This window comes from Neltuma alba, unplaced genomic scaffold, assembly GCF_004799145.2.
Source record: "Neltuma alba isolate B1F8T4 unplaced genomic scaffold, ASM479914v2 tig00002769_pilon, whole genome shotgun sequence".
In the NCBI taxonomy this organism is placed as follows: Eukaryota; Viridiplantae; Streptophyta; class Magnoliopsida; order Fabales; family Fabaceae; genus Neltuma; species Neltuma alba.
Genome location: NW_021633006.1, coordinates 1 through 21,091, shown reverse-complemented (window position 1 = coordinate 21,091; position 21,091 = coordinate 1). Strand labels below are relative to the sequence as shown.

The 21,091-nt window shown below is 30.0% G+C and overlaps 1 protein-coding gene and 1 pseudogene across 1 annotated transcript; both read left to right on the top strand.

The window, feature by feature from the left end:
- The first annotated feature begins 3,647 nt into the window (after positions 1-3,647).
- Positions 3,648-4,804, top strand: LOC114737405 (myb-related protein 305-like). Its single transcript, XM_028925332.1, has 3 exons — positions 3,648-3,814; positions 3,952-4,081; positions 4,166-4,804. The coding sequence occupies exons 1-3, from the start codon at positions 3,664-3,666 to the stop codon at positions 4,770-4,772; spliced, it is 888 nt and encodes a 295-aa protein (XP_028781165.1). The 5' UTR covers positions 3,648-3,663; the 3' UTR covers positions 4,773-4,804.
- A 15,711-nt stretch (positions 4,805-20,515) lies between these two features.
- Positions 20,516-21,045, top strand: LOC114737396 (uncharacterized; annotated as a pseudogene).
- Positions 21,046-21,091: the final 46 nt, after the last annotated feature.

Sequence of the window (21,091 nt, the reverse complement as noted above, 5' to 3'; positions counted from 1 at the left end):
TATTCTAATTTTTTGTCGTGTATTTTTTTTTTTATATAAGTAATCCAAATTGAATTTTATTTTTTTTCTTTTCAATCCTGAAATACTTTTGAGTTAAAAAAAATAACATTTCATGAAATTATAATTTACATTTAATCATTGTCCTTGAAATTCATGATATTTTATATTCTTCTTTAAATTTTCTTTTCACCAAAACATAGCACTTATCTTGGACTGGTTTCATTGGAAAATCTTAAATCTCAGGTGACAGTTAAGAAAATAGCTAATTAGGGAAAAAAAACAGAAAAAAAGAAACGAATAAACAAAAAGGATGTAAACCGATTGAAAGTCATGGTTGGTCTATGCTACTACCTCCTGTCCTAATTATAAAAGCCAGTTGACTAATTTAAGAAGATTAAAGAAGTAGGTTGAATTAGTTATTTGTTCTAAATAGATATTGTCTTTCAGAAAATATCCTCCCTGTTAATCAAGTGTATTAACTAGAACTATCATTATTAGAAGGGCTACTTTGGAAAAAAAATGTATAAATATGCTAGACAAAGTGGATTGGGGTCTTATATTTAGGATCAAAATAAAAGTCAAACAAGGTCTTATATTAAGGATTGGAAGTAATAGATTGGTATTGATTTAGCAAGAAACCAACGAAAATTAATTGCTTTCCATTTTAATTTGCAGCATTGGCAATGATTGACATTTGCACTCCAATTTTCCATATATCATTTATATATTTCAATAAACAAATAAAATAACGTAAAATTTAATTAATCATCATAAATTAATTAGTATATGATGTATTAGAAAGTGGGCTGGTTTGCATTTCCCACCAAAATTGGCAAGTCACAATGGCATCTATCTCCCACGATTGATTGGACTTCCAACCTTATATAGCAAACTCTATTCACATCTTTTATATATGTGAGGAAGTGACATTCTCATCACGAGTCTGATAATACCATATCCCCTTGCCGTTTCTGCTTTAATTATTGATTCCCCTCAACTTTTCTTCATATAATGTAAAGGAACATGTTACATATTTCTAAATTATTCTTATTATTTTCTCATATATATATATATATATATATATATATTAAAACTTGTGCTTCTGTTATTAATCTTGTCTCCAATTTTTCCCTAGTGAGGTTGAGATTATTTAATGATTGTGGTTTTTGATCAAAAGTCAGTTAGGACCAAGAAAAGATTGTTGGATGAGAGTAAACAATGTTTAATACTACCTTCGATCCTTAATATAATACTCTATTTGATTTTTATTTTGATCCTAAATGTAAGACCCTAATCCACTTTGTCTCTCATATTTATATTTTTTTTTTCAAAATAGTCTTTCTAACAATGATAATATCAGTCAATACACTTGATTAATAAGAATATTTTAGGAAAGGCAACACCTATTTAGGACAAATAACTAACTTAACTTACTTTCTTAATCTCCTCAAATTAGTCAACTGGCTCTTATAATTAGAACCAGAGGTAGTATGACTTTAGAAGTGGTTGACTTTTTGCCTAAAAAACCAATTTAAAGTTAAAACAATTTTTTTGGCTTTTTTTTTCTCAATAAAGTTTTTGAGATTGACTTTTCAGTTATCATCTAAACAAGTTTTTTCTTTTGGTCAATTTGACTTTTTTTTGTAAAAAGTATTATCTTCTGTCCCAAAGACAAGATATAATTTGTAATATAATTTACACTACAAACTAGATTTTATATTTAGGAATGGAAGAAATATTTAGTACCAGAGGTAACATGTCAAAACATAAAGCATATTATACTAATTGATTTTTATCCTAATTTGAATTTGTAAAATTTAGTTGAGGTAAAAATCATGTTAGTACGCGTTAATCCAACCAAGGCTTATTGAATTCTCAGTCATCAGAAGCTCTTCTTTCGCCGCCAAGGATACATTCTATTTCCAAAGTCGGCTAATTAAATCAATACTTTTCAATTTCATATTTTGCTCAGTCAAATACGTTTCTTATGTGGGGCATTCATTTCGAATATATATATATATATATATATATATATAAAGAACTATAATGATTTATTGATTAAGTTTTCCCCCCCCCCCCATAACCTGGAAAGAAAATTAAATGCTGCTTTAAATCATTTGAGTCTAATATCATGATGAATCTGGAGCTCAGATGACTTTTCTCTTGTAATAAGTTTCCCTCAACAAAATTAAATAAAGAATAAATAAATAAATATTTACATAAGCAAATATGCAATTATTAATTAGTTGGAAGAGGATGCTTCCCACTTTTCTAGAGCGTTTGATTGTTATTTTGTTTTTACCGTGTTTGGTAGCCGTCTGGGGCAGAGTAGTGATGGGCCAATCAACACGAAATGTCTTCATAGAATAATCAGCTCTTTATGCAGCATGTGCAAGAAAATTGGAACATCCTCATAGATTATCCAGGCGATGTTTAATTTCTAGTTTTCTTGAAAACCCATTGTTTAAGTAGTGAATGAGACAAGGACATTTTTTAAAATGAGTCACAAATATTTCATTAAATTTTAGATAGGGTCTCATATATAGTGGTATTAATTACTGATGGACGGGATCTTATTATTAAGATAAGGAATAATATGTAAAGATCTTTGTAAATCTTGATTCCCTCGAATTTTTTATTATAAAACAATAGATAAAATTGTTAGTTGACCTCGTGTCGCTGCCAAAACGTTTCCATTAATTATTAGCCCAAGAGAGTTTTAACACCTTCAATATCTAGAACAGAATTATTCTACGTTAACAGCTACTCTTCATTCTATAGCACTTGTCTAGATATCACAGGAAACCTCCCTCCTTATTGTCAACCATAAAACCTGTTAAATAACGCTGCTCCAGCCATAAATGTTAGGCTCATTTTTAATGTAATTTATTATAAAATGAGTATTATATTTAGAATCTAAGAAAGGACTCCATTTTGATCCTAAACAGGAGTCCAGTCCATTTTATCTGACAAATTTATAATTCTCTCTCAAACCATACCTATTGATTGAACATGTTAAAAGAGAGTTTTCACATGAATGTAGTTTTTTATGAATTAGTAAAAAGATATCTTGGGACAACCAACATAAATTTTTTTATAAATAACTAACTTAATTATCATAAATTAGTTATTTAAATCTTATGCTATCTCTGATTCTTAATATAAGTATTCGTTTGACTTTTATTTAGTCCTAAATATAAGATTCTAACCCACTTTATCTCTCATAATTTTTTTTTAAAAAAAATAATCTTTGTAATAATGATAGTTTAAGCCAATACACCTTATTAGCAATGATATTTTAAGAAAAATAATATTTATTTATTATAAATAACTAATATAATTATTTTTTAAATCTATTTAAATTAGCTAACTAATTTTTATATTAAGAATTAGAGAGAGGTAATTTGTAAGGTGTAAGATCAATGGGCCCAGTTCAGAAGTGTATGGTCAAACTTAGGCATTTCTACGAGCTAGCAGATAGCATATTGTGCAGTAAACTGCCACCAAACCCATCACTCAACAAATTCCGTGGGCATTATATATGAAGCCTCAATTCCAAAATCTCTTCCTTATATAAACTCTTTATACCATACAGAATCTCACCTTCCCTCTTTCATTTCTCTTTCTCTTCAATCACAGAGCAACTTGTTCTCATCATCAGCTATGTCTATAGCTACAAAACCAGGGGTTGGGTCTAATGAAGAAGAAACTGAGCTCAGAAGAGGACCTTGGACTCTGGAAGAAGACAGTTTACTCATACACTGTATCGCTCTTCACGGTGAAGGTCGTTGGAACATGTTGGCCAAAAGTGCAGGTACGTACGTAACAACAATCTTTGATCTTTAACATCAGAAAGAAATAATAACAATAATAAGTTCATCTTCTCTGTTTTTCTCCTTTGGAAATTCCTCATGTGGAAATATAGTGATGAATGATTAATGATTTCGCCAGGATTGAAAAGAACAGGAAAGAGTTGCAGACTGAGGTGGCTCAACTACTTGAAACCAGACATCAAGAGAGGGAATCTGACTCCACAAGAGCAACTTTTGATTCTTGAACTCCATTCCAAATGGGGAAACCGGTAATGGATGATTCAGAAAGTGATCATCAAGAGCAAAATTTTCTGTTGTTGGTGAATAACTAGAATATGGTTTTTATGGCATAGGTGGTCGAAAATTGCTCAGCGTCTGCCCGGAAGAACAGACAATGAGATCAAGAATTACTGGAGGACAAGAGTTCAGAAACAGGCACGCCAGCTCAACATTGAGTCCGGTAGTGAGAGATTCATCGATGCTGTTCGATGTTTCTGGATGCCTAGGTTGTTACAAAAGATGGAACAAAACTCTTCATCATCTTCCTCTTCCTCTGTCATGAACATGAACTCTCAGAATTCTGCAATTAATGTCCCTTCCCTGTCTCCTTCACTAGGAGAATTCACAGATATTGCAGCAAATCACACAAGAACCCACACCACCACCACCACCTACAACAACAATTTTGATTTCCCAGATCATTATTCCCTGCCATTACAAGAACCGTTTGAAATATCAGAAAACCCGACAAGTACTGCCCTTCCTCAAGTGTCTGAGAACTACAACAATGATGTTTGCTTCAATCCAGTTCAAGATCATAGTTATGGCATGGAAGGGCTAAATTTGGAGCCATTTTCAAGAACTGAAAGTAATTATGGGATTCCCAAGTTTGATTATTGTCAGAGTTCAGAAAGTGAATGGATGGGAGAATATTCTCTGTGGAACTTGGATGAAATGTGACAGTGAAGAACCGAAAAGAGAAGGGAAAAGCGTCTCAAGTTGTTTTATCTTGGGATGCCTTCAAGGAAAAGAAAACAAAGACTCTTTTATTGAATATAATTACGGTCAGAGAGACCTAATTGGCTCCTTGATGAGCTTACTTGTCTACTTGATATATAGATTATGCTACTATAGGTTTTAAGGGTAATTAATTTATGTTATGAGATATGTTCAGTTTAGCAATCTAAGTATGATTAGTAGATAATGAGTGCCTTTTTAATCTGTTCAGGAGTATTATAGTTAAAAGTTATTGTAATTGGATAGATGTTGTGATGTTAATTGAGAGTACACTTTGTAGATGGGCTCTTTTTCACTTTTATTTGATCTTATCAAAAACTTTAATGATCCCTGACATGATATGTAAACTGATATTTTCATTTTTGTTGAATTAAGACTCTTATAATCATTTGGTGGCCAAAAAGACAAAAGAAAATACTCCAATTTACTAATGTGTGATATTGCCTCTGTTACATTTTCATTCTGAATATATAATATTAAATATAAAAATTTGATAGTAGAAATAATAGGCGATGACATAAAAATAACGATCAGTAATTGACAGGTTTAGATATCTACTCCTTCAGTCTTAATATAAGACCTATTTAACTAATTTGATTGGAATAAGAAAATTAAGTAAGTTAGTTAATTATAAGAAATGTAACATGTTTTTCCTAAAACACCATAATCATCTTTCTTAATACCCCATCTCCCTCTTCTACTTGATTATGGTTGAGGGAATATCTATAAGGGTAATTTAGAGAAAATTGATAAATATGAGAAATGGGTCTTATATTTAGGATCAAAACCAACCAAACAATTGAGTCCTATATTAAGAACCGGAGTAGTAATAAATAAGAATACATTGGAAGAGAATTAATTGGTATTTTGCATGATTTAAACATTTTATGCGAGAAAATATTAAAATAAAAAGAAAATGCAGTCATATTCTGTTGTGATTCAGTGAAGGCTCTTATTAAGTCTTAACCTCATTTCTAAAGAACATTCTAGGTAATAATCTCATAAACACTATAACAGTATCATCATGACAAACTGGTCAACCACCTGCCAAAAGTGCCCATCATAAATATGGAGATTTCTTAGTTTTCAACATTCATATATGCTTTTTGGCCAAAAAAAACATTCATATATGCTTGCAACATTTATGTAAAGAGCATAGTGCTTGGATGGTCTGTATACCAAAATAAGAGTCTACAGAGCACTTGAAGAACACAAAAACCAAATCCGAAGATAACAAAATAGTGGGAATAAAACAAATAAAATAAAGTATATATTGAAACAAAACCCCAGATACTTACTTCATATATCAAAGCCTATAATTCGAAGAGCACATCCCCTTAACCGCTGCAAAAGCAATCGAGTCTGCAGGTCGATCGGTTTTGACTTAAATACCTGCTTAGTGATTGATCAAGATCAACAAGTTATCCAGAATATTAGTTAAGCAATCTCATTCCAATTCTGACTTATACTCACACACATATGTTTAAAAACTAGTAAATACTCTTTAATATAAGAGCTAGTTTGACATACAAGTTGATCCTAATCATAAGACTCCAATTCATTTTATCTCTCATATTTATCAATCTTTTGCCAAAATAGTCCTTATAGTAGTTACACATGTTAAAAGTTTCATTAAATGATAGTTTTAACTAATACACATTATTAGTAAGGGTATTTTAGGAAAAATAATACCTATTTATTACAGATAACTAACTTAAACTACTCAAATTAGTTAACGAATTTTTATATTAATGATGTGAGGTAGTATATACCAATCTGTGTTAAGTGGAGAGAAGCAATATCCAGTTAAGGAAGGAGGTGGGTTTAATTAAAGAGGAAGGAAAAGGAAGGTGATATTGAACATGACAATGGAAAGGCCTTCACCACCCTATTTTACCAGGGAAGGAAGAAGGAGTCAAAGAGCGCCAAAAAGAATTGGTCCACGCATGTGAAGTGAACAGTTACTCATATTTCATTTCGCTACTGTAGATTTTCAGTCTCCTCCTTTGATCTTTATGATTCCCAACGTTTATTGAGGGGTCAATTCAATAGCACTTACAACTGTCCTTGTCGCTCTCCAGTTCCGTATTGAACACGATCACGCTTCAGTATAGAATTATATGTTAACTGAAAAAATAAAAATACTTATATAAACCTAGTGTTCTGAAGATATTTTCTTCTTCTAAACACTGTAGTTAAACCTTTAGCTATTTTTTAAGGCCTTGATCTTTGCGAAGATAAGAAAAAATGTTTCAAAGTTAATGTTGGTTGTGATTTGATTTAGGCTTCTAGTTTCATTCAAAATAAAAACCATTGATGTTTTGGCTCTGTCAGAAAGTAGCTAGAATTGAATAATCACTTTTGATCACCAAGCATATCATGATTCCAAATGACCCACTTCTTCATTGCTGAGATTTTTCCCTTTTACTTGTTATGTTGTCAATACATATTGTTTGACTAATATAATTAACGGAAGGAGAAATATATACACACATATATATGAAGCGACTTTTCCACACATTTTAATTCTGTGGAGGAATATGCAACAGTAACAGTAATTAAAATCTAATCAACTTTATATGGAAGTCATGTCCTGAGTTTAATAATAGAGAATTAAGTGGAAGCTTGGCTTTAACACAAAAGGTATACAGTAGATTGATTCACCAATGATATAGGCGAGCTAGTTCATCCATTTGTGAATGAAAATTGATTGATGAGATCAGAAAATGATGAGACAGCTTTTGATGAAGAATATGATGAGTTTGAATTATGGGGCAGCCAAAGACCTAGGAACAGTGAAATGCTGTGAAATCAAAAATCATTACGATCAGCTTTTTGCATAATTAGCGGCTGAACGGCACAAGTGTACAATTACATTGCAGCAAGTAAAAGCAATTGAAGAAAAAAATATATATGAACACATATAAAGCCCCGCGCATGGCCATGACTCTGACTAAACACATCACCACACAATAACCATTCATTATTCATATATGTGTCTTGATTTGACACGACTACTACCCTATATTTCTATGGAGTAACCCTATTATAATAAGTGACTGCTTTAAAGTGATGGTCGTTTTGTGAACTTCAATAATACAACACACACTTCCTTCCCAATCATTGAGCATACTTCTTTTATATCCCCCACCCAAGGCGTACTATTTCTGTCTTTTTCCAAGTCTTGATAACTGTCACTGCGCCTTACATAACTTCCTCCACATAAAATCCCATCATCCATTTCTATTGATCAAATCAATATGTTTTTTATCTCCCTTAATTTGTTTTTCATATGATTATCTGATTAAGTCAGATTTAAGTATTGTTAGGTCTAATTAGAAATTGCTCTCTTAAAGACATATTTTTGTATTTATACAGATTCAAATTCGAAACATCTTGTTTAAGTGGCTAAAACCCTTTCTTCTAAAACCAATCTCATTAAGTGACGTATATTCCTATCGGTATAAATATTATCTTCACACGACCATAAATGTGTACGCATATACATGTGGTTGAGTGCATAAGCAATGTCAAATATTTAAACATCACAGATATATATGGGAGACTTGGTTTAGTCTTCTTCTTTCTCAGCTCGTCACTTTACACCGTACAATAATTGAAGTCAATTCAGATCCACCTTATACGTCGCACATCAATAATGGATGCTCTTGAAATCATGACATACATGAGGGCTAAGCTCTAGAGAATCGCCATAGGATTGAAGATTCTCATTGAACTGATCTTCCAAGCAAGTAGCAGAAAAAGGCAGTGCTGCTTTCCCAAAATGTGCTAATCTTTCAGCCCCTTTACAGCTCTACAGCAGAATATAGTCAGAATATATGAGATTATCGTTATATATATATATATTTATAGTTGTGTCAGTGAAACGAACCACCTTAGTCTGTTCGGTTCAGATTGTTCATTCTCTACGGGGGAAAAAGTAGCAGAACGAACCTCAGCATGTGGCAAACTATCCCTGTGAATCCGGAACCTTTAAGGCTACATAGATTAGACTGGCACGTACGTAAACACAGAGAAAAATGATTCCAGGATTTTCGAAACCATTATCCATCTACAGAATATAAATTGATGTGTCGAGGTCTAACAATAATTTGAAAATTCGTAAATAAAATTCTATGTTAAGAAACATTCTTTAACTCTTTTCCCACTCTAATCATGGCTAGATCATTATTAGTTGGGATAATTAATATATAAGTCCTTATAGTTTCAACTGGTTTTTAATCAGGTCCCTATAATTTTTTTTCTTTTTATCAAGTCCTTATACTTTCATATATTTTTAATCAAGTCCTTATAATTTTTTTCCTTTTTATCAAGTCTTTATTGTTTTACTTTGTTTTTAATTAGGTCCTTGTAGCTTTTATTCTTTATTTGACAAATAATAACATTTTAAAAATAATAAATTATTGTAACAATCTTATGTTAATATTCTTTTAAATTTTTAGTTAAACAAATATATTATTTATTTTCAATTCGAATTTTTATAATTATAAAATTCAAATTATAATAATAAATTTTTCTAAAATTAAAATATGATTATAAATCATTTATATTTAAGTATAATTATTATTCTGATTATTTATTAATTACTAAATGATTATATTAATTATTTTGTCCAATTATATAATTATTAATTTAAAAATGAAATTAATTTTAAAGAATAAAGTTAATAAATAATTTTTCAAAAACTACAAAGCACCTAATTAAAAAATAAGCAAAACTATAAGGATCTGATAAAAAGAAAAAAAATAGAAGGACCTAATTAAAAACACACGAAAGTAAAAGGATCTGATAAAAAGAAAAATTTTTATAAGGACCCAATTAAAAATTAGATGAAACTATAAGGACCTGGAGATTAATTATCCCTTATTAGTTAGTTGTCTAAAACAGTAAAACTACGGTTTAATCGTGGTAATTAGAATAGTAATTTAAAGCACAACTATTGAAATTAATTGTCATTATTAAAAGATGTGACTCAATGATAATTACCTTCGGAATTGCTGTGGCGCTGCAAAACTTATGTTTTAATTGTAAGAGAACAATTTTAAAAGTATTTTAATAATTAATTGAACATGGACAATTTTTATGAATGATATATATTTATACCTGAACAATAAAGTGAAAAAATTAACGCTATGATGACTCTCTTAAAAAAAAAGTCATATCAAAATTAAATACTCTTTCGGTCCTTAATATATGAGATAATTGTTGAGTTGGTTTGGGTTCTAAATATAAGATCAATTTCTCATATTTATCAATTTTCTCTAAATTACCCCTATAGATACTCCTTCAACCACAATCAAGTAGAAGAGGAAGATGGGGTATTAAGAAAGATGATTATGGTATTTTAGGAAAAGCATGTTACATTTCTTATAATTAACCAACTTATCTAACTTCCTTAATATAATCAAATTAGTTAAATGGGTCTTATATTAAAGATTGAAGGAGTACATATTTGATAAACAAACACACACTTAGTATTGATGGTCAAGTAATTTCATCTAATTGATTTATATATCTATGTAATTATAAATAATTTACAGCCTATTAAACATATTCTGAGACTCTAAAATATGAGGCCCGCATTCTTGTTTTGATGACATAGTATTTGTGGGAGAGCTGCTTGACAATGCGTCAAATAAAATTATCTCTGATTAATAAGAGATTCTTTATGCCCAGGAAAAAGATTATTTAATTTGTAAGTAATGAATTCTCTTCAGCCGTCAATTAAATCAATCTCTCACCATAAAAATAATGTCGCGCGGTGATCCCAAACTCCTGAAGTTCCTGTTTGGCGTGATAGGAATTTTTCTTTTGAAAGAATTTGAAACAGAATTGAAATTGCAAATGGAGTAGAATATAATTTGGCTATAAAGACATGTTTAGCATGTACAATATGGAATTCAGATATATTTTTTGTTTGATATGTATTACCTCCGGTCCTTAATATAAAAATTTGTTTAGCTTTTAATTTGATTCTAAATATAAAACTACAATCCACTTTGTCCTTCATATTTATTCTTTTTTTTTTAAGTAGTCATCGTAGTAATTGCACATATTAAATATTTCATCTAATAATAGTTTTAACTAATATATATGATTAGCGATGATATTCTAGGAAAAGATAACACTTATTTGTTACAAACAATTAACTTCGTTAATTTTTTAATCTTTTCAAATTAGTCAACTAAATCATATATTAAGGACCAGAGGTAGTATATTTTATAATGTCAAAATCAGTGTAATATCCTTGTGAAAGAAAAATTCTTGAAATTCTTCACCAAAAAAACAAATTTCTTGAAACTCCATATCATCGATAGCCATGACGTCCATTTCCAGGAGTCAGGAGTACTCTTGCATACCAAACGGGGCCTAAAGGATTGATTGAAAGAAATGAAAGGAGCACCTTTTAACTTTGCTTGCCACCACGGAAGAGCGATCGATATATTCAATAAAAGGAAATTAAAAGGTTGAGGTTGTTTCACAAAAAGAACAATATTTCTTTGAAGTGAAAGCCACTACTATATAATCCAATCAGAATATATGTTACTTCTGCTACTTAATATAAAAGCTAGTTAGCTAATTTGAGTATATTAAAAAATTAATTAAGTTAGTTATTTATAATAAATATGTGTTGTTTTTTCAGTAATGTCCTTACTAATTATGTGCATTAAATAGAATTACTATTTGATGAAATATTTAACATGTGCAACTATTACAAGAATTATCCTGAAAAAATGAATAAATATGAGAGATAAAACTGATTCGAGTTTTATATTTAAAATCAAATTAAATATCAAAATAACTCTCGTATTAAGAACCGGAAGTAATATATAGAGAGAGAGTGTGTGCGCTTGTGCCTTTTTTCCCCTGTGGATTTCAAGAAGAATTGCACCTCTTACATGAAAGATTGGGTGTGTTACATCCCTTCCTCTCTAATGCTCATCTCAGAGGATGATCTGAGGGAAGTCAAAATCTCTGGTTCGTGTGTTTTGTATCGTTTTGCTGTGTCTCGTTAGTACTTCTTGTTTAGATTTTTGGTTAACAATCTTTTTCTTCTTCTTTTTTCAAGTGAATACTATCTCCGGTCTTTAATATAAAAACTAATTAAGAGTATTGAATTTAGTCCAAAATATAAAATTTCAATCTATTTTGTCTCATATTTTTTAAAAATATCTTTATTGATTGTAAGAAATTCCTGCCTACACATAATTAAAAAAAGTTATTTAAGAAAGCTAAATATATTTATTATAAATAATTGACTTAGCTAATTTTTTTTGTTTTTTTATATGTGTGTGTGTTTGATTTTAATAATAATATACACACCGAGGTGATAATTAAAAAAAGTGGGATTTTGCGGGGGATTTTGAAAAGCCAAACAAGATATATAGGTGACCATTTCATGATAAGGGATCCTGGAAAATACTATTTTTTTAATGTCAAGTTCGAAAAGAAATAGCAATATAATATAACGTGAAGGAATTTGATTCATTCTTGATAATATGCCCTCCTGACAGACAAATTAATATAGAGGTGCGGTAGACTGGAATCTAATGCGCAAGCACAATTGACAATTCATGAAAAATATATCCTTACTCAAAAAACGGAAAAGATAGATAACTACACATGGATGTCATTTTTGTACCATACTCTACAATTATTTCTTCTTGTCCCTATTATAACGACCCATCGTCAACTTCACATAGCCTAAGAAATACCACGTCATATTTTTAATATAAGAATTAGTTAATTAATTTAAGTATATTAAGAAAATTTGTTAAGCAAGTTATTTATAATAAATAGGTGTTGCTTTTCTAAAATATCCTTACTAATCAAGTATATTAGTTTTAACGTTTGATAAAATCATTAACATATACAACTATTACAAGGACTACCTTGAAAAAAGATGAATAAAATATAAAACACAAAATAGATTGCGGTCTTATATTTAGAACTAAATTAAAAATTAAACTAGCTCTTATATTAAAGACGGAACGCAGTAATATAATAAAAACTAGTTAATGTTTTCAAAATTACTTTCAATAAAATTTATTAATTAAAACAAAAGGTAATATATTTTAGACAAAACATCTCCTATTAAACACCATAGATAAGAATTTTGTAATAAGGATAATATATATTACCATCGATGACCATGCCACTTTGAATTCAATATGATGAAATTATATACATATACATATACATATAATATCAGTTACTGTGCAATACCAACAAGAGCAGAAGTTTTCAACAGTAATTAATACGCATTATCTGATATACTCCTCCAGTCCTTAATATAGGACCCAATTGTTAAGTTGGTTTTGGTCCTAAATATAAGACCCATTTCTCATATTTATCAGTTTTCTCTAAATTACCCTTAGGGATACTCCCTCAACCATAATCAAGTAGAAGAATAAAATAGGGTATTAAGAAAGATGATTATGGTATTTTAGGAAAAACGCGTCATATTTCTTATAATTAACTAACTTACCTAACTTCCTTAATCTAATCAAATTGGTTAAATGAGTCTTATATTAAGGACCGGAGTATATATATATATATATATATATATATATGTAAAGCACCAAGAAATTAAATTTCAATAACTAGAAATTGCAGAAGTTTGGCAAAAGCACAAAACAGACAACCGGGAAATATAGCAGAAAACAGAAGCAACTGATCATCATTCAATGACATTATCAAGTGATACAATGAACACAGACACAAGGCAGCAGAGGTCTTCAAATTTTTGTCTCTGAAATTTCACCAACCTAACTCTCTCCTAATGGTCGCATGAAATTAAAGCTGTTAAATTATTAATGGTCATAGGAATGACAGATGATGAGTTCCTAAGTTTCTCTACTTTTGACGACTTTGAATTTTGAGCAACCCTACAAGTTTTCTCTAATCAGGCAAATGAAATTGAGAAGTAGCCCAACATATTCCCCCTTTCACAAGAATACTTACATTATAATCATCAGCTAAAATAATTTCTTGCACTTTATCATAAGCAACTACAAAAACCTTAAATGGACCAACATATATGTTAATTGTGTTATCTATCTTCTCAGCTTATGAACAAGCTTCTTCAAATTTCCCCATATCAATTATCAGCAAAAAAGGTGCAATTAGATTTTCATAAGGCTAAGTCCAATGTGAAAAAATTTAACTATATATGCATATATTCTTCTGCAGCAAATGCCATGATATAAACCTGTCAACTGACCAGTAAAAAGTGCAAAGATATTATGTAGAATCATATCCATAATTACGTGAAAATTAACAGCAGAAAGTCAAATCATGACAGCAAACTGGACGATGTTGGCAACAATTACAGGTAAAATCAAACTCTAAGAAGAAAAACCAATACTATCTCGGGTCCTAGCTAGACATATTAACTAGACAAGGGATTTATTTGATCTTTAATACACTTTTAGTCCTTAATATAGAACTTATTTAATTAACTAATTTAATTAGATTAAAAAAGTCATGTAAGTCTAATTATAAAAAATATAACATGTTTTTCTAATGCATCATAATTGCTTGAGGGATTATCGATAAAAGTAATATAAAAAAATTGATAAATATAATAAATAAGTCTTATATTTAGGACCAAAATTAATTTAACAATTAAATCTTATATTAAGGGCCGGAGGAGTATGATATAAGATCTCAATCTAGTTTTTCTTCCAAATTTATAACTTTCCTCCAAAATATTCTTATTGATTGAACATGATAAGAAAATTTTCACCAAAAAATAGTCACAATGCATGGGATAAGAAAAGGTATTTAAAAAAAAATCAAAACATATTTATTACAAATTAACTAGTTTAACTATTCGTAAATTATTTATTTAGATCTTATACTAATAGCCGCGAAAGTATCAAAAAATTTCATTGTGTAGACTCCATATCAAACAAAATGCGGTGCAAATTAACTCGCAAATATGAATCACGTCACTCAGTCCTAGACCATCCATATATTCACTATTTTAATAATTTCACTTGCTTTCATGCGGCCGACCAATAAGAATTACTTTGTTGGTTAGTACTGCGGGAATATATTTTTTTCACCAAAGGCTTATGTGCAATTTTCATTTGCTCTTATATGTCACCTTAAAAAAGCAAATCTGCATTCAGTACTTGTTGCTGGGCTTGTCGGGCCGAACAAGCCTTAGAATTGTGGGCCCGCTGCTTGCATGTCCAACAAATGAGCTCCTAATGGGCCACCGAACAAAAAGGCCTAGCATGGTCGTTGAAATTAATTTCATGACTAAAAATAATTAAAAAAAACCAGCAAGAGTTAGTCCAATTAGTAAGAAGTCGTCTCATAATCTATAAGGTCGTAAGTTTGAATCTCGCTGCCAATGTGAGGATCTTGTTGGTGGGTGATCTATAAATACCTCTATAAGCGTTTTTTGAGCCTGGAAGTATGTTCTGGTCCTGGTGAGTTTTCGGAACCCAACTCACCTAAAATTTTTATGTAACCAAAAAAAAAATGTCTATGGATTGTCATTGAAATAAAAATAAATAATATACAATTTACACTGAAATATAGGGGGAAAAAAGTGAAATTTAAAAAAAGATAGCAAATGCACCACGCATTATTAACTCAGGTGATAAGATGTGGAAAATAAAAACAGCCCAAATTTAAATTCAAATTGAAGCCCATTGGCCACTATGCATTGCCTGGATATCAGTCCAACCACTCCTGCACTGATTTTGTTAGATTGTTTATAGCTGACGCATAAATGTTTGAATTAACATCTTTTTCATTTAAATATTATTTTAATTATAACCAGTCTTACCCTAAGTTAACATTGAGTTTAATTACTAACCCTTAAACTTAAACCATTGTCTCGATTAATTCATTTACCGATCTGATCTTCAGTAGCCAAAAAGAACATCTTTTTTCATGACGGTATTTTTGGTTAGAAACTGTTAAAACCATTTTTTTTCTTTTCTTTTTTCTTTTTTTTCAAACTTATTTGATCCCTTTTCTCACGTCTTTTAGCTGAGAGAAAATGATGTTTTGATGTAATGCAACTTGCAGGGTGATTTACAACTGAGCATATGACGGAAAACAGTTGGGGAAAATGGAAAGATGATAAACAAGTCAATCATATTTCATGATTTCCTTCTCCCATTATTTTCCCAATTTATTTTCTCACTATCATATATACCAAACATGTGGAATACATATTATGAGTTTGAAAATGTTGGCCTATTGTGGACTTATTTGGATAGCGGTGAAAATCAATCATAACACGTTTCACGTAAATCGAGGTAAAATTTATCTCACATCCTGTCCTCGTATTTTGTAAATCACGATTGAAAAAGTTACTTATAAGCTGTTCCAAACAGGTCCTGTGTTGTGAGGAAACATTATCATATTATCTTAGCCACAATGCTACCAATATGGCTTAAAATGGTACTCCTCCAATTCTTAATATGTGATTTAAGGGGCGTTTGGCAAAACCAAAACCACGGTTTCAGAATCACTTTTCCGCAAAACGAGGTAATCTCCTCTACATATTTACTTCGTAATCCGTAAAAGCACTTCTGAAACCATGATTTGGGGGGTGTTTGGTAAAATCAAAACCACGGTTTCAGAATCACTTTTCCGCAAAACGAGATAACCTCCTCCACATATTTACTTCGTAATCCGTAAAAGCACTTCTGAAACCATGGTTTGGTTTCTATCCAAACACCTTCTTGGTTTCTATCCAAACACCCCCTTAATTAGAGAGTTAATCTTAGTCCTATGTATATAAGACCTATTTTATATATCCACTAATTTTTTTCAAGTTAACCCTATCAATATTTCCCAACAATAATCAAGTAGGAGAAGGAATGAAATTAAGAAAGATGCTTAGGGTGTTTTAAAGAAAAACATATCATATTAACTAATTTAATTAATATTTTTAATTTACTCAAATTAGTTAATTAATTTTTGTATTAAAGTGGGGAGACTATTATCAAACTTGTGGCTCCGGTACACCTGATTGTGCTTTCTCATCCAGCAATAATTCATCATTTTCCCTTCAACAGCGACTAGTTTGGGACTTTGCTTAACTTGGCGAAAAAACTAAAATTAACTGCCCAGATATTTTTTTGAATACAAACATTACGCTAAACAACCTTAAAAATAGTAATTATTACCCCATAATAATGGTTAACTAATATCAATACATTTATAAAATATATTTATATTTTTTTAAAAAAGAAAAACTTACTAACAAATTTAAGAGAACGATCAAATTTAATGAAAATCATATTTTTAATATTTAAAAAATAACATTCTCAAGAGGGACTTACAACTTAGCAACAGTTTTGATTCTTTAAGAAGTGATTATGTTTTTCAAAAAAATATTTAAACTGAATTAGAAAAAAATTAGCTTTTTAGAAGTATTTCTCCCTTTATTACCCAATAACAATCTTAAAAACTGTAATTATTACCGAGTAACAATGGTTAATTAATATCAGGACATATATAAAACTATATAAAAAAAAAATCTTTCCATCTATAAAATTATAAATTATGTGTGTTAGCATAAGTGCATTGGATACCTTTTTATCTAAAAAGACATATAACTCTTTAATGTTTAAAAATAATCATCAAAATTTATGGAAATAATAACTTTTAATATTTAAAAACAGCCTTCTCAAAAGAGACATATAACTTAGAAATATTTTCTTTTGGCAAAGTAAGTAATTATTTTATTTTATTTTTTGTAAAGTAGTATCTAGCACATTGACTTATTTTCTAGCCGCATCCAATATCCTAATCTTATTTATAATTAATATAATATTCTGATATTATTTTTATAGTGCTTTCAATACCCTAATCATATGTATAGTGTATTTAGCACCTTAAACTATAAATAAAATCAGGATGTTAGATATACCTGAGAAATAACATTAGGGTATTAGATGCTACTTTACCCTTGAAAAAATTTAACAAATTTATGAAAATAATGGGTTTTTAGATGTTATTTTTCCTTTACATTGTCCCAATTGGGTCCTCCTCTACATGGGATGGGACATGATGCTGAGAAGATCAATTATGAACGTTGTGTTACCACCACTCATGTTGACAACGTCAACATATATGTTGGAAAATGTACAAAATCCACTCAATAAAATAATTTCAAATAATTGACAGCACAAAAAATTATCTGCAGATCTGGATGAGTTCATGTCATTCAGATCCATCGTAAACACATGGAGATCTATTTTATTCCTGCAAATTTTCTGACGTTATATTAATACTTGTCTTCATGAAATAATTGATTAATGAGTACGTACTCTGCCAACTAACTCCAAAGACATGTTGTGTCTTGAATATTTACTTTGTCTTTTGTTTGTATAATTATTAATTAAGACAATAATTATTAAACATTTGCTTTCGGGAGTAAAAGTTATTCCTTTTTGTGTGATGAGACCTGGTTTGAGAATCTTCCTTTATTAAAAAGTTGAAAAACATGATTATGGGAATAAAAATTTCCATGTCTAGTTCAAGAATCCAAAAATGATTTTGGTAACTTTCCTTCAGAAAAGGATAATCTTTTATGGAAAATGACAACTTAACTCTCATCGGAATGATGGGGGAGTTCTTTTTTTTTTTTTTTTGCCCTTCTCTCTCTGTTTTTTTTTTTTTATAGTGTTAATAACATATAACGTGTCGTCTAATCATATGTACGTCAAATTTGTTTCTATAACCATAAACGGTGTCACTTTTAGTGACAACATAAAATATGGTTTTGCCAAAAAGAATGTGGAAATGTGAGTTTTTAGTTTTTACTGAAATGAGAGCTTCGATTAATCATATCTATCTTATCTCGGATTAATAATTGTTGATGTTTTAGTTTGAAAATTATATGCAAATTTATCAAACGTAAAACATGGTTGGCAAAAAAAAAAAAATCAAACGTAAACATGATAACTTTCAAGGATGGAAAAAAATTTAGCCTGAAAATAAAAATAAAACCATGTACTTATTCATATTCATTTATATAGTTTAACACTGTCCCCCTAAAATATTTCTAAATCAATCAACATGAGTTAAACCTAATCGAAAGGATTAGTCCTCACAATACAATATTCTTTTAGTTCTTGTGTAAGATCTAATTAAAGAGTTGATATTTATTCTCTATATAAGATTTATTTCACATATTTATCAATTTTTTTCAAATTAATTCTATTGATATTCTTTTAATAATAATAGAGTTGAAGAGAAAAAAAGAAATTAAGAAAGATTTTAGAGTGTTTTAGAAAAAAACATATGATATTAAGTAATTTAACTAATATCAATACTTTACTCAAATTAGTTAATTAGGTATTGCACTATGGATCAAATAAGTAAATTAATGCGAAAATCATGTTCTCAAATATTAAATGGATACAAAAAGATACAAGTATTGCATTCATTACGACGCTCCCTTTTGAACTCGAAAAAAAAAATCTAAAACCAAAGCGCCCATCGAAATGTTTGTTTTAAATAACTTCTGAGAATTGGTCCTCAGCCGGCCTGCATTATAGGTCTATGGAGGGTTTTTTTTTTGTTTTTTTTTTAAGTTCATATCTGGGCATTTTAAAAGCTTGGCATGTCCTCAAGTCTAAAGGTTTTACTAACAAACAACATTTTTAACTAGTGTAATGTAAATAATTATTAAAAATATCTTTTAAACAACGACCATGAAAAAAGTTTATAAAAAGTAAATTATATTTTATATATTTTAATATATAAATATATGTTTGTATGCTTATATATATAAGTAGTTTATTAATACATCAATGTATTCCGGTCAACGTAAAAGCTTACAAATTACAACTCTATTTTAAAATAGGTTTGGTTTATTTACTTAAAAAGGGTTAGGTATCAGTATCACTCATCTCATTTGATCTTTAATATAAGACCTATTTAACTAATTTGATTAGATTAAGAAAGTCAAGTAAGTTAGTTAATTATAAAAAATGACATGTGTTTTTAGAACACCATAATCATCTTTCTTAATATCCTTCATTTCTCACTTACTTAATTATGGTTGAGGTAGCATCTATAAAGGTAATTTAGAAAAATTGATAAATATAAGAAATAGATTTTATATTTAGAATCAAAATTAACTTAACAATTAGATTCTATATTAAGGATTGCAGAAGTACCATTTAAATATATTTTTTGTTAAACAGCTCAAACTTAAATTAGGCTAGTTATAATCGCTACAAACTACACTTTTGATAAGAGATAAAGAAAAATAAATATAAAATGTAGATTATATATGCAAATAATTTTTTTTACATAATTCTAAGTATCTTTAAATCATTTTAAATTTGAAATTAATTTCTATCAGGTCAGGAATGTTAAGTTTAAAGCACTCTGAACAAATATGCTTTTCAATATTCAAACCTGTGTTATTTTCCTTATAGAAATTAGGTCGCTTACCATCTCAACATATGCAACTAATTTTTTTTTTGATACAAATACAACTAAATTTTTTAATGTATGACTACATGACTATAGAAATGTAATTACTAGAAATTATTAAAAGTTGGTGGGGAAGAAATCCCTGTAACTAAGAAAGATGCCCTCTCTCTCTCTCTCTCCCCTTCCCTGATAAGTAAGATAGAAGAGAAGGAAAAGAAAAGAATCCAATCCACCCAAAATGCCAATTTTCGCTACTCCTCCATTTATGGAACATGCTCCTTCCTCCCTCACCCCGAAAGCTAAAAGCTGCAATTTCTGACTTCATATCCCCTTAATTCCCCACAACTTTCTCTCTCAGGCATTCCATCGAACACTTCCAAGAGATTCAACAATTTCTGATTCTTAACTTTCCCCACTCTTGATGGCCATTGAGCCCTCCTCTGAGACATCCAGTACTGGAATCAGCCCTCGAATCTCCTTCTCCCATGATCTGAACAACACCGACGATGAGGATCATACTGAACGGGGATCAGGACTCCGGCACCGACTTCGTTTTCTGCGTCGCCAGTGGCTTCTCTCAGAAAATCTCTTCAGCCGACGGCTTTTCTCCGATGGCAAGATCGTGCCCATGCAACTTCACAGGGTTACCCATTCCCCAAATGAAACACATCAATCTCTCCAATCATCTCGTCTTGGTTCTCAGTCTCAGCCTTCTTCAAACTCCACATGCCGTGAAGAAGATGCTCAAAGAGTTCTTATCCGAAGACGATAATGAAGAAGAATACGACGAGGATGATGAAGAAGAAGAGGAAGATAGA

Bases quoted from the DNA above. Each gene is read 5' to 3' on its own strand.
- LOC114737405 (XM_028925332.1), top strand. From the start codon at position 3,664: ATGTCTATAGCTACAAAACCAGGGGTTGGGTCTAATGAAGAAGAAACT. The intron at 3,815-3,951 runs GTACGTACGTAA...TGATTTCGCCAG, and splicing joins CATGTTGGCCAAAAGTGCAG to GATTGAAAAGAACAGGAAAG. The intron at 4,082-4,165 runs GTAATGGATGAT...TTTATGGCATAG, and splicing joins CATTCCAAATGGGGAAACCG to GTGGTCGAAAATTGCTCAGC.